This window comes from Nyctibius grandis, chromosome 17 (genome assembly GCF_013368605.1).
Source record: "Nyctibius grandis isolate bNycGra1 chromosome 17, bNycGra1.pri, whole genome shotgun sequence".
NCBI classification, from domain to species: Eukaryota; Metazoa; Chordata; class Aves; order Nyctibiiformes; family Nyctibiidae; genus Nyctibius; species Nyctibius grandis.
In genome coordinates this window covers 4,896,274-4,908,799 of record NC_090674.1, presented here as the reverse complement: position 1 = coordinate 4,908,799, position 12,526 = coordinate 4,896,274, and the positions used below count along the sequence as shown (strand labels likewise).

Sequence of the window (12,526 nt, the reverse complement as noted above, 5' to 3'; positions counted from 1 at the left end):
CACCAACAGTAAAGATTTCCATATATTAATGTACTTAGTGGAGCCAGCTAGGGAAACGATACCTACAACATTGTTCACCCCAGTGAATTTGAAGACAACAGCTGAGCTCCAGTGAAAGTTCTGCATCATACCAGGACATTTTATAGGAGCGCTCTGCTCTGTGCATTCTGGGTGACAAGGGGCAAGGGGACATTTGTAGTTTTGCTTCTCTTCTGTCTGCTTCTCATCACCCCACCTGCCTTCCCAAAACCTGATGTGTCTAAAAGAACTGTCAAGCTGAACTGAAATACACTCCAGGAGGTTCACAAGGTACTTCCTTTGTTTAGAAAACATAGGACTGGAGTTGTGGATGCACATGTGCAGCTAGAAGGTGGTATGCTAGAGTCACAGTAAGTTCAGGACACAAAGCAATGCAAAGTCTGTAGGCAAATATAACTACACACACACATACAGATATATATATATAATACAAAAAAAAACCAGCCAGTGCAACTGGGGAAAACAGAGAACTTTTCTTTCGGTTTCTGAAACTCCTGGCCTGGGTAAAGGTTTTGGTCTAATGGTGCATTAGGAAACTCCCAGAGCCCCCTTAGCTCTGCAATTTTCCCCCCTCCCGACCGCCGCTGCCCGGCGACAGCCGACGCCAACCGCAGACTCCCTCGGCCGTGGGAGGAGCGCCCCGGCGGGCGGGGCGCTGTGCCGGGCCCGCCCGCAGCCGCCGCCGCCGCCACCAGCGCCGGCCTGCGGGCCCGGGGTGGGAGGGAGGTGAGTGGGGGGCGGCGGCGGGGCCGGGCCGGGGGGCGGAGGGCGGAGGCGGCTTTTAACGCGGCTCCCAGGGCCGCGGCTGCGTGCGGCAGCCGTGAAAAGGCGGCTTTGTCCCGTCCCGTGCCGTGCAGCCCCGCGTATTGTAGCGCCGTGCGGCGGCCTCTCCGCCGCTTGGCCGGGGCGGGCGACCGTGCTGGGGCCGGAGGGAGGCTCCCCGCTCCGCCCGTCCCCCGGTGGGGCAGCCCGAGCAGCCCGCGGCGGTTTCCGCGGTGGAGGGAGAAGCGCAGGGCAGAGGCGCTTGTCGGGCGCGGGGTGCGTGGGCGCTGCAGACCCCGCCCCGCTCCCTCCTGCCGCCCCGCTCCCCAGTACCCCCGGGCCCCGGTCCTAACGCGTGCCGGTGCCCCTTACCTCGGTCCGCGGTGAGGGACGTTCACCGAGTCCTTTCTGCATCCCCAGTGCTTGGGAAAGCGGGAGGAAATCGCCAGCGGCCGAGCCCGGGGCAGGTGGGTGACGGTTTGGGTCCCTCCTGGCGCAGGCTGCCTGTAACAGCGAGGGACACGCACCTGAGGGATCGCATCGCTTGGGGTTGGTGTGTGCGTGGCTGAGGTGGTGCCTACGCACTGTAGTCATCTTTCTCGCTGTAACCCTCTCCTCCTACTTTCCCAAGGCTTTGGAAACTGAGCTCCTGTCACCGTGCTGCTTGCTTGCTTTCAGGAGTGTGTCAGTGCTGCACTGGATCGTTAACAAGAAAGGCCAGACACTAATTCATGTATCTCCCAACTTGCTTTTAATGTGAGTCTCCACATTAAGCCTCTGACCTTTCCGGGAGCTGATGGTGGGGTCATTTCTGCTCTAATGTTTGCATATGCAGAAGACTAATATATTTTTCCTGATTCTTAAAGAATCTCTGTAGCTCTTTCCTTCGTGTCACATGTGCATAGCCTTGTAGGAGCCCCAGGCCACGCTGCACTTGGCCATGCATCTGTTAATTATTTTTCAGTGGGGATGCAACAGTAACAAAAAAGATCTTTTTCATTTGTTCCATACAGCAGGGGAACTTACAGTCCTGAAATGAGCTCCTGTCAAACCAGAACTCCAGTGACGGTGCAAGGGAATGCCCAGTCCTGTGCTTACTGCTGGGTTAAGCTCTTACAGTGTTTTATATGGATCAGGCCCAGGAGTCTTTTCCTGAAGCCTGACCGAGTAACTTTGTTCTGCCTGGCTGGGGGATTTTTTGAGTTCTATTTTTTAATGTCAACAGTGGTGATTATCTGATATGAAAGCAGTACACAAACATCCCTGGGTTTACTGTGCTTATTCTGGGCAATGTAGCACAATATTTTGCAATTGGGAGTGTCATGAAACTGGTTTTCAGTTGACTTGGAAATACATGTGACTGTGTAGCTGAATCTGCCAGGAAACTACTTGGCTAATTCACTCGTGTCCATGGGTACGTGGAAGAGAATGACCCACCCAAACCCTTCCCTTTCCATAATAGGTACCTGCTCTTCAGCTGTGGTCTCTGTACAGCATCGCAGTAACTGCAGCCTGCCAAGGTGCAACGGGCTGTATGTCAAACTTCTCTAGGTTCCTGGAACAAAGGTTGCTCAAGCAAATGTAAATATTACTTTATGGCACTGGGAAACTTTTGTCATCTGCATTATAACCCCATAGTGGGGGAAGGAAAACAAAAAAAAAAAGTGAATGTGCTGGGATGTTGCTGGCACAGGCACGTTCACTTTTTCTCTGCTGTAATTGGGTCTTTCCCCCCATTTACCAGAAAGGGAACAACCTGCCTTATCTTGCTTGCTCACCTGACCATTGATCAGAAGTCTGCTGTACACTCAGTCACAGGAGAAGAGAGATCTGCGCTCAGGAGGGGCTGTGAAGAAGGCAAGTTTCCAGCTACTTTTGCCACTGCAGTCTCTGTAAAGCTCCTGTATTACTCAGGTGAGTCTGCTGAGGAGAGAAACATGAGATTTATAAGGAGCAGTTCAAGCTGCAGACAGGGAGAGAGATTCAGAAGCTCCTTGTTTTGTTTTAGTTATCCTCATCCTTTAGCTGATTTAGATCCTGTGTTGATTTAGTGATGGAATAGTGACTTTTCTGGGAGCTTTCCAGGGGAAGAACCAGCCAAGGGCTAGGGCAACATCTGTGTTTGATCCTGTTGCCATTGAAGGGGAGCAAGGACCAGGCCTTGAGCTCCAGGCTAGGAAAACCAATCCTGAGTAAGTTTGGGCAGGTAAAAGCTAATAGCTTTTGGCCCTAGGGTGTAGGTGCAGCTGTAACTGGAGTTACTGAGTGGAGAAGGCCAGAACGGGTGCTGATATGCACTCTTTGGTGACGGAAAGCTGCAGTAGGCAGGACACAAACCCCACATTGTCTGCTCTCTGCATACACAATCATCATGAGGAAGCATCTAGACTGGCTCATGTCTAGACTCAATTTTAAGGACTAAACTTCTTCCCCTGTGTTGCTTTATCAGACCATGTCTCTCAGTAGCTCATTAAAACCTAATTCAGCTTTGTTCATGAGAGCGGTGGTGCACATGAGTCACTAAAGTGCAGTGTGTTAAAGAAGAGCCTGTGTATTGGAACTGCTGGTGGTTGTGCTGGTTCCTGAGCTGCTGTGACAATATTGACATGAAGCAGTGCCAAGACAGCATCATACCATTTGAGCAAAGTCCCAAACAGGAGGTTGTTGGACGCAGTACTTAATTTGCAGGCACCTGTGTTCGTTTGTAGCCAGCTCTGAAATTTGTATTAAAATGGATTTCGGTTTCCCAGTCTAAAGGCACTGACACCCCCTCATTAACTCAGCAGTGGGAGCAATGCTTGTGCTACCAAAAGACTGTAGGCACACGCTGTCTTCCACTTCTTGGTTTGCATAAGGAGGCTGCAGTGTTTTCAAGAGCCTCAGTTACTACTATGATTCAAATCATGGAGGGGAGGAGAGACTGTTGGATGGAGGATCCAGGCAGAAGTCCCTGGCTCTTCAGCCATGGGAAAGCAAGTACCTTGCATTGTGTTTTGCACTGTGACATGGACTGACAGATTTTCTTTTTTAATCCTGTCTTCTAGTGTTCCTGGGTCCACCTCTTCTGTCCCAAGATGCTGAGAAGAGTCCTGTGTACAGTGTTGTTCATGGGAGCCTTGCCATCACTGGCTGAAGTGTCCCAGGGCCACATCTCAGTGGTCTTGCTGGGAGCCACAGGTGATTTGGCCAAGAAGTATTTGTGGCAGGGTCTATTCCAGCTGTACATGGACCAAGTGAGCAGTGGCCACAGCTTCACTTTCCATGGGGCTGCACTGACAGCTCTGGAGCCAGGGCAGAGGCTGATGTTTGATGTGCTGAAGAAGCTGGCCTGTCCCCCAGATGAACCTCCGAACAGGTGTGCTGTGCTCAAGGACCAATTCCTGAAGCTGAGCCAATACCACCAGCTGAAGACTGCTGAAAACTACACTGTGCTGAACAGAGAGATTGAGACGCTGCTTCACCAGGAGGGGCTGAAGGAAGCTGGAAGGATCTTCTACTTCTCAGTACCACCGTTTGCCTACACAGAGATTGCTCGCCACATCAACAGCAGCTGCAGACCGCCTCCAGGAGCCTGGTTGCGTGTGGTGCTGGAGAAACCTTTTGGCCATGACCTGGAGTCAGCCCAGCAGCTGGCTGCAGAGCTGAGAAGCTTCTTCAGGGAAGAGGAGATGTACCGGGTGGACCATTACCTTGGCAAACAGGTGAGCAGCTTGCAATGCACAGTCCCTTACCAGGCTGAGGGACTCAGTGGCTGGGAGGGTGCTGGATGTCAGCTCTGAACCTAATGGAGTGAAGTTCCCCTCTCAAATTCAGGCAGAGCCACCGAGTGTGCTCCCAAGCCTCCATTTGCTTATGGAGTCCTGTACTTATTCCTGTCCTGTACCGTGCTGCTGCCCATCCTCTTACAGAGCAGAGGAAATGTGCAGACCAAAGCAGGGCTTTCTCCCATTGGGGTGATGAGGGTCCCCTCTCCAGAGGGAAGGCAGAGTGTAGGGGTGAATGGTGTGTGTGTGTGTGTGTGTGTGAAGGAGAGATGCAGAATTCATCTGGTCGTCTCGCCAAGGTCAGGGCTTTGATTTCGCTGAATAAGCAACGCCCTTTCCCTCTCACAGTTCTCCCATCTCATTACACACAGGCCTCTCTGCTTAGCCGTGGCTTCTAGAAGCAGTTTTTAATTTGATATGATGTGGAGCTGATGGGATGTTAGTTTTGCAGGATGCTTAGGAGAAGGTTTATTCCAGCCCTGTGCTCCACTCAGGGCATGGAGGAGTGGATGCTGCAGGGACAGCTCAGGATGTGGAGCTGCATTGTCCCAGAGGGAGTGTGTTCAAGGACATGCCATCCTTGTTTTAGAGGAACATGATGCCACATTTTGAAAGTAGCCTGTTCCAGCCATGGCACCGTGGCCAGATTTTACTCAGAAGGTTGCATGTCCAGCTGAAAGGAGAGTATCTCTACTAAGAGGGAGGATTTCTACTTTTTTTTTTTTCCTCCCAAAAAGAGCAAATGGCTTTAGTGGTGTAAGCATCTGATCTGATGTATTTCAGCACTTTGGAACTGTACGTTAGTCCCAGGATGGTCTGACTCAGCCCTTTGTCCTTTCACAGATATAAACTGAGTGCCTTGCAGTTTGTAGTTCATCCTTTTTCACATGAAACCTCAAAATGCCTCAGAAAGACCTTTAATGTCTGCTCTGTACAGTCACTGAAGACCCCATTGTGCATCCCTGCAGGCTCTCTTGCTGATTTTCTCTTCTCTGACCCACTCTGCTCTCGCTGTGTGGCATGTCTGCTGGCACTCCAGAGCTGGCCATGTCCCAGCGCTTCATGGGGCAGTGAGGCAGAGATACTGTGGAAATCTGGTGAGTTTTTGTTGGGTCTTTGATTTTTCCCTTCACAGGCTGTAGCCCATATCCTGCCTTTTCGAGATCAGAACCGACAGTTTCTGGATCCAATTTGGAACCGACATCATGTGGAAAGAGTGGAGATTGTCTTGAAAGAGACTGTGGATGCTAAAGGTTGGTGAGGCAAGTGTGCAGAGCTAGGGTGAGTGAGTGAGAAGTGGCAGGGTCATTAATTATGTGAAAGTGGCCCTTGAGGTAGTGCTGATGCAGAAACAAAAAAGAGCAGATGAATGATATGTTCCTCCCTGGAAGTAGAGAGGGACTGTCTTATGTTTTCTCTGTTAGGGTTTGACTCACTTCCAGGTGGTGTTGCTGCTTCCAAGAAAAGATTCCCATTGCAGTTCAGCTGGGAGCAGGGGCAGAATCCCCCACCTTTTTCTGCTGCAGAGCTCTGGGGGCATTGCACCGAGCTTTCTATCCCCAGTCTTGGTAAAAGGCACTGGAATTGGAATTGATGCAATCTGAGGCCACTTCAGTTCAGTGCTGCAATAATCTGGTTGTTGTAACAGCAACCCTTTTGTATTCATGTCCTGTTAGCTACCAAGCTCCTACTGAGTATAGATTTGCGCTACTCTTGGAAGATGCTTTTGCATCTTTTGCCTGGTTGTTACTCGTGTCGGCTAGTTGGTGTCAGTCCAGGTACCTACGTCAGTCTGTGTTTGTCTGCCTGTTTCTTTCCCTTCGTTTCTGTGGTAAGAAAAAGCATTGCAGGGAGAAAATCCAAGCCCAGAGTTGCTAGCATGGTTCTCCTGCTGAAGGACACGGCTGCAATCTCTCCCTGCAGTGCTGCAGCATCCGCTCTGCAGTGCTCAGCATAAAGCACTCTGGGCTGGACTGCCACCCGCAGCACTTCTTGGGATGTCAGGTGCCCTCAGTTCTGCAACATCAGGATTGCTTCTCCACCCACTTTACCTCCTCTTCTATTTTCCTCCTCCCTTCCTCCATCCCTTCCTTCCTCAGCCACCACAAACTCAATTAATGCATCTTTATCAGACTTGGAGTAATCTTTGGTTTGGCAGCGCAGACCTCACCTGGGCCTGTTTGTGGGAGAGGGAGGCACTGCAGAGAGATTTAGGGAGAACAGCATTGTCTGTGCGTAGCCCCAGCTATACCCTGTACTGTCCCTGCTCTGAACAACTGTAATTTTTCATTTGATGTCTTTTTCCCCTGTGCGGCTTCAGCTGGCAGCCTGGCTCCCAGCAAGTCTGCAGCATTGATTACATTAATGAATGTGCCTTTGGATTAGAGCAAGGGAGATAAATGTATCAATCAATAGGGGAAGCCTATGGCTGTGGTGTAGTCTGCAGTGTTCAGCCTGCTGCTGATGGGAGACAGAAAGGCATCCGTTGGAGTGACTTTATAAGTGCATTGTCCTTCTCCCCCTGTTCCCACCTCCATGAGAAGTCAGGCAGGGAAAGAGAAGCAGGGATCTGTGCATGAAATTTTGCCTCTCAAGGGCATGGCTCAGCCCCTCTTTTGTGTTCTGAGGACATGAAAACCAGGGGAAAAGAGGCAGTGAAGAGCAGTGCTCATTGAACATGTCCAGTGATGGGACATCCACAGCTTCTCTGAGCTTGATAGCTTTAATTGTTGGGCTGGGAGAAGAGGAGCTTGGTGCAAACCAATTAGGGTTCATGCTCTTTGTTCTCCTTGGCACACATTATGCATGCAGAGGGCAAGGCTGCAAGAAAACCACATGAGTTTACCAGTATTTTACCTCCTCTTTGTCCTCAGGCCGCAGCAGCTTCTACGAGCAGTACGGAGTCATCCGGGACGTGCTGCAGAACCACCTCACAGAGGCCTTGATGTTCCTGACCATGGAGCTCCCAGCCAACGTGAGCAGTGCCGAAGAGGTTTTGCAGGGCAAGCTGCAGGCCTTCCAGTCCTTGCGGGGCCTGGAGAAAAACAGTGCTGTGTTGGGTCAGTATCAGGCGTATGCCAGCCAAGTACAGGAGGAACTGCAAAAGGCACCAGGCTACATCAGCACAACACCAACCTTTGCAGGTGAGAGTTTGGTCTTGGCCCTGGAGAGGGGAATAGTCTAGAGCTGAGGAGAGCAGGAGATGTGAGTCCTTGTATGCTGATACCAGCCCCATGACTCTGGACCTCATTGCTGACACAGGGATGTCTCCAGGCATCCCCTGGCATGGTAACTGGGAGCTGTAACAAGAAATACACTTGTCATGTTAGTTAACTGACAATCCAGTCAGTGAGAAGCATTGCAGAAGATCCTAGTTCCATTATTCTTGATAAGATCTGTGCATTATTTTTAGAAGTGGCCTGCAAACTCCTTTGCCTTTTCATAAAGTCGAGTTGCTGCCTGCATCTAAGGGTTAATGTATTGGCAGTTCTCTGTGATTAGTAGACCACAGGGCCATCTCTGGCTGTGCTGTGTCTTCTGAACATTAAAGATTTTGTCTGAGTCCTATTTGTGCTCAAAAACTGTTTTCCTGCAAGATGAAAGGAGGGTAATTAAGTGGGATACCCGGGAGGAAGCACAGCAGGGTAGCTGGAGAGCAGTTAGTCCAGTGATGTCATGAAAGGGCTGAATGTGGAGCAAGAGACAGTGGGTGCCAGGATTTCTGGGAGCTAAGGAAGAAGAATGATGGGTAGGTGATAGAAATCCCCTCAGATCTGCTTGCTGTTGAGGTTTAATTTGGTAGCTGAGATCACTGTCATTTCAGGTGTGCTGATTCACAGTGACAGCCTGCGTTGGGAAGGGGTCCCTTTCCTCCTCACTTCTGGGAAAGCTCTGGATGAACGGGTAGGTTATGTCCGTGTTCTCTTCAAGAACCGGGCTTACTGCACTCAGAGCGAGACCCTGAGGGATGCAGGGCACAGCCAGTGTAAAGCCAAGCAGATCATCTTCTACATCGGGCACGGCGCACTCAACACCCCTGCGGTGCTTGTGAGCAGGAACCTTTTCAGGCCTGTCATGCCAGAAGGCAGCTGGAGAGAAGCAGTGGGTCAGTCAGACCTGCACATTTTTGGACAACCATTGACTGATTACTATATGTACAGCCCTGTGAAAGAGAGAGATGCGTATTCCGTCCTCATCTCCAACATCTACCATGGCAGGAAGGACTTCTTCATTACCACTGAGAACCTGCTGGCCTCCTGGGGATTCTGGACACCGCTGCTGGATAGCATTTCCCACCAGCCCCTGCGCCTCTACCCTGGGGGTGTGGAGAACCAGCACCTCTTAGACTTCGAAATGGTGAGTGGGGAAGTGGCATTCACGCTGGCAGAGCCAGTGGAACTGCTGAACCCCAACAGGCTGATGCCAAGTGATTACAGGACAATCCAGACCAAATTTCGGCAAAGTCCCCTGGTCTCAGCATGGGCTGAGGACCTGATTTCCCAGCTGGCTTCTGACATTGAGAAGACAGCAAGCAGGACTGTGGCACGCTCTGGGCAGTTCCACCTGGCCCTCTCAGGTGGCTCAAGCCCAGTGGTCCTATTCCAGCGGCTGGCAAGACACCATTATGCCTTCCCGTGGAAGCACACCCACATCTGGCTGGTAGATGAACGGTGTGTCCCTCTCAGTGACACAGAGTCCAACTTCTTCAGCTTGCACAACCACCTCCTCCAGAGTGTCAGGGTGCCCTACTTCAACGTCCACCCCATGCCTGTGCACCTGAACCAGCGGCTCTGTGTGGAAGAGGACAGAGGCACAGAGCTGTATGCCAAGGAGATCGTGGCCCTGGTGGCCAATGCCAGCTTTGACCTGGTGGTGCTGGGGGTGGGCACTGATGGCCACACTGCCTCGCTCTTCCCTCAGTCTGAAAATGGCTTGAGAGGGGCTCAGAGCGTGGTGCTGACTGAAAGCCCTGTCAAACCTCACCAAAGAATGAGCCTTAGCTTACCCCTCATCAACAAGGCCAGGCAGGTGTTTGTCCTGGTTTTGGGGAAGGGTAAGCACGACATCACCACCCTGCTCAGCAGGGTGGGCTATGAGCCAAGGAAATGGCCTGTCTCGGGTGTCAGCCCCAGCTCTGGCCAGCTGGTGTGGTATGTGGATTATGAAGCTCTGCTTGGGTGATGCCTTCACAGAGGCATCACCCTCCTCCCTTGTCTGCGTGGCCCTTACAGCCTGGATTTTCCTACACAACGTCCATGTTTTTCTGTTGCCAGCACCAGCTTCATCTCTGACAGACTCCTCTAACCTTCTGGGAAATCCGTGGCCTGCAGGGCCTCTGACATTTGAGCTCGGGAAGGAGCTCGGCTCAGTGTTCAGAGCTAAGTAGGAGCCAAGAGCCCAGTGCAGCATTTCTGGCTCTGCTAGGGATTCTGACTGTGACTTTGGACAAATTACCTCACCTTGAAGTGCCTCAGTTTGCCCTGTCAGGCCTTTGTCGTTATTAGCATTTAACTACCTCGCAGGCACTACGGGAAACTTGGTAAATTAAGTACCTGCCAAATTTTTTTTTTAATTCTCAGGGTAGAAGACAGTAATAACGAGTTCATCCTCTGCTCCTCTCAGTCTGGCTGGGACAGAGTTGTCTCGGTAAAATGATGGTTCTGTGCATGTGGGTCTGTAGTCTTGCACATGCAGCCCACCTTGGTGGCAGCCAGCCACTGGCCATGGCCATGCTCTCCTGGAAGCCCTGACGCCCATTTGCTTTTGTGGCATATGGCCCCTAAATGCTGACACTGATTTGGGAGCTCATTGCAGTCCTGAATCTTTGCAAATTTCCCAGCAGCAGAGGCTGAGTTTATAAGCAGTAATTTGCTGCTTTCATTAAGTGGATAGCTGGTACCATGGGGGATGGAGAAGGAAGACACGTTGCTTTTTAGGCTGTTGGAATAATGGGGACAGGGTGAGGAATATGGCAGTTCACAGAGCTGGTATTTGCCTGCAGTGCAATAATTATTGAGGGAAAAGCTTGGTGTTCAGAGGAGTTGTTTGGGTTTAGCTAGCAAAGAAATGTTTTCTTTAATGATCTTTCTCTGTCTTTGTCTCATTCTATGAGTTCTCAGGGACTGGCAGTGATTTCTGGCAGATTATCCTCCCTCACCTTGCAGATGGTCCAGAAAAGCTGCATTTTACATTCTGTGTTTGACTAAGCTGAGCTGAGTTGCACTGATGTGCATCCCTTTGCTTTTTGCGTGGGAAAGGAGGGGAGTTGTGGTGGTGTAGCTTGCTCAAAAGCTCAAACGCAGAAGAGACACAAGTGCCTTAACTGGTCTGGTTTGACAACTGGGATGGCTGGTTATCCATCTTGTGTGGGTGTTCATGAATAAGTGTGCTCCTGCCTGTTTCATAGTTACAGGCTTAACTACCAGCACAAACACTAAAGGGTGAAAATAAATCACAGGCGAAGAGAGTAGCATAGGGAAGCAGGAGGAGGGTGAGCACTGCAGGTTCCTTGCTGCAGGACTTGCTTGCCCAGTGGATATGCTGGCAGCGGGGTGTGGGTAAGAGCATACACGTAGGAGTTAAGTGGAATAACTCCTCTGGAATAGCTCTCTTCATACATCAGTGCTAGCAAACACTGACTGCAGAATACACCACAGTGGCTGAAACAGCTGTGCAGAGGAAGATGTCTTAGGTCTGGTATGTCCATAAATTCAAACATCATTTTTTTGTTTTTTAAACAAAAATAGCCATGTTAACTTCATTCCAGTTCTTTTGTATTTGGTGTGAGAGAACAAGTTTTAATGAAAAAATTGACCTGTGTGAGAATAAATATATTGTTATGAATGACAATTTATTACTGCTTTACAGATGACTGTGGTATTGGTGTTTTCTTACTTCTGCACACTTTCTTGTTAATATTTGGCTGGCATCTTTTGAAATAAACATTGATTTTAGGGAGGTTTATTTGCACTTTTAAATAAGCATGTGTTTTTTTCCCAGAGAGCCACTGTTCTTTCCAGCTGAAAACAGGGTTCATTTGTGAAGTCTCTAATGGGTCACCCCAAAATTCATCCTAGATTTTATTAAAATCCCCTAAAAGCTTACACGTTTTCCTTGGTGAATGTAGCTCTCTGGGTTGTTTGGTGGTTTTTTTAGAACTGTATTTTCTTTTTACACAGACAATTCCTGTTAAACTCTTTAATACTTAGCATTTGCCAAATGAAAAACAAATCTTTTTAAATATATAAAATTTGTGACTGGCAAGAGAGACTGTAGATGGGACAGAGGGTTAAACGAGCAACAAATCTGATGAGGAAGAATGGTAGAAATCCACTGGGCTGTAGGCCAAGGAAGCGGTGCTATTTTTATTTTGTGAAAGCTATTAATAGGTGTGCACCTTCTTGAGAGCTTGTATTAACCTTTCTTTGCAAAAGCTACTCCATGGAATAACTTCTTATGGTCTTTTTCTCCTGTAAGTGACAATTGATACCAATTTTACCATTTTTTTAAATGGCAAGTGCATTGCTAGAATTCAATGGTATGATTATTTATATGTTTTACAGAAGACTAACACTGGAACTAATTCATTTTTCACTTCAACTTTTATAAATCTTATTTTCCCATGAGTAAAGTTTTGTGATTCCTTACATTGTGTAATGAATAGAGAATTATATTTATAAAAAATAATTTTTAACAAAAGTGTCTTTTAATTTCTTTCAATGATTGGTGGTCATTCTGGCTTTTTTTCTGTCCTCTTGGGGAGTGAAGTTTTAAAGTTCCAGTTGTACAAAGAGGACAGTGTTCAGTTTTCTGTAGTGTGAAACCAGCAGTCTTAAATGTTCTGACTTTTTTTTGTGTGTGTGTATCATCCAAACAAGGCCAGGGCTTTTCCAAACAGGGGAACAGCCAAAGCCCTTTTAAGGTGAGAAGATGGAATCACCCAATACTGTGCAGGGTCCTGA

At 49.2% G+C, this 12,526-nt stretch overlaps 1 protein-coding gene across 4 annotated transcripts; it reads left to right on the top strand.

Moving 5' to 3' along the window:
* Positions 1-714: 714 nt before the first annotated feature.
* On the top strand, positions 715-12,170 carry H6PD (hexose-6-phosphate dehydrogenase/glucose 1-dehydrogenase). 4 transcript variants are annotated; one of them, XM_068415178.1, is made up of 7 exons: positions 715-765; positions 1,222-1,268; positions 2,546-2,715; positions 3,846-4,502; positions 5,701-5,818; positions 7,439-7,708; positions 8,389-12,170. In XM_068415178.1, exons 4-7 carry the CDS (start codon positions 3,876-3,878, stop codon positions 9,744-9,746), a joined length of 2,373 nt encoding a protein of 790 aa, XP_068271279.1. In that variant the 5' UTR covers positions 715-765; positions 1,222-1,268; positions 2,546-2,715; positions 3,846-3,875; the 3' UTR covers positions 9,747-12,170. The 4 variants fall into 4 exon arrangements, with proteins under 4 accessions (XP_068271279.1, XP_068271280.1, XP_068271278.1 ...); XM_068415179.1 differs by lacking the exon at positions 1,222-1,268 and having other exon boundaries at positions 734-765; XM_068415177.1 differs by lacking the exon at positions 715-765 and having other exon boundaries at positions 878-1,268.
* Positions 12,171-12,526: the final 356 nt, after the last annotated feature.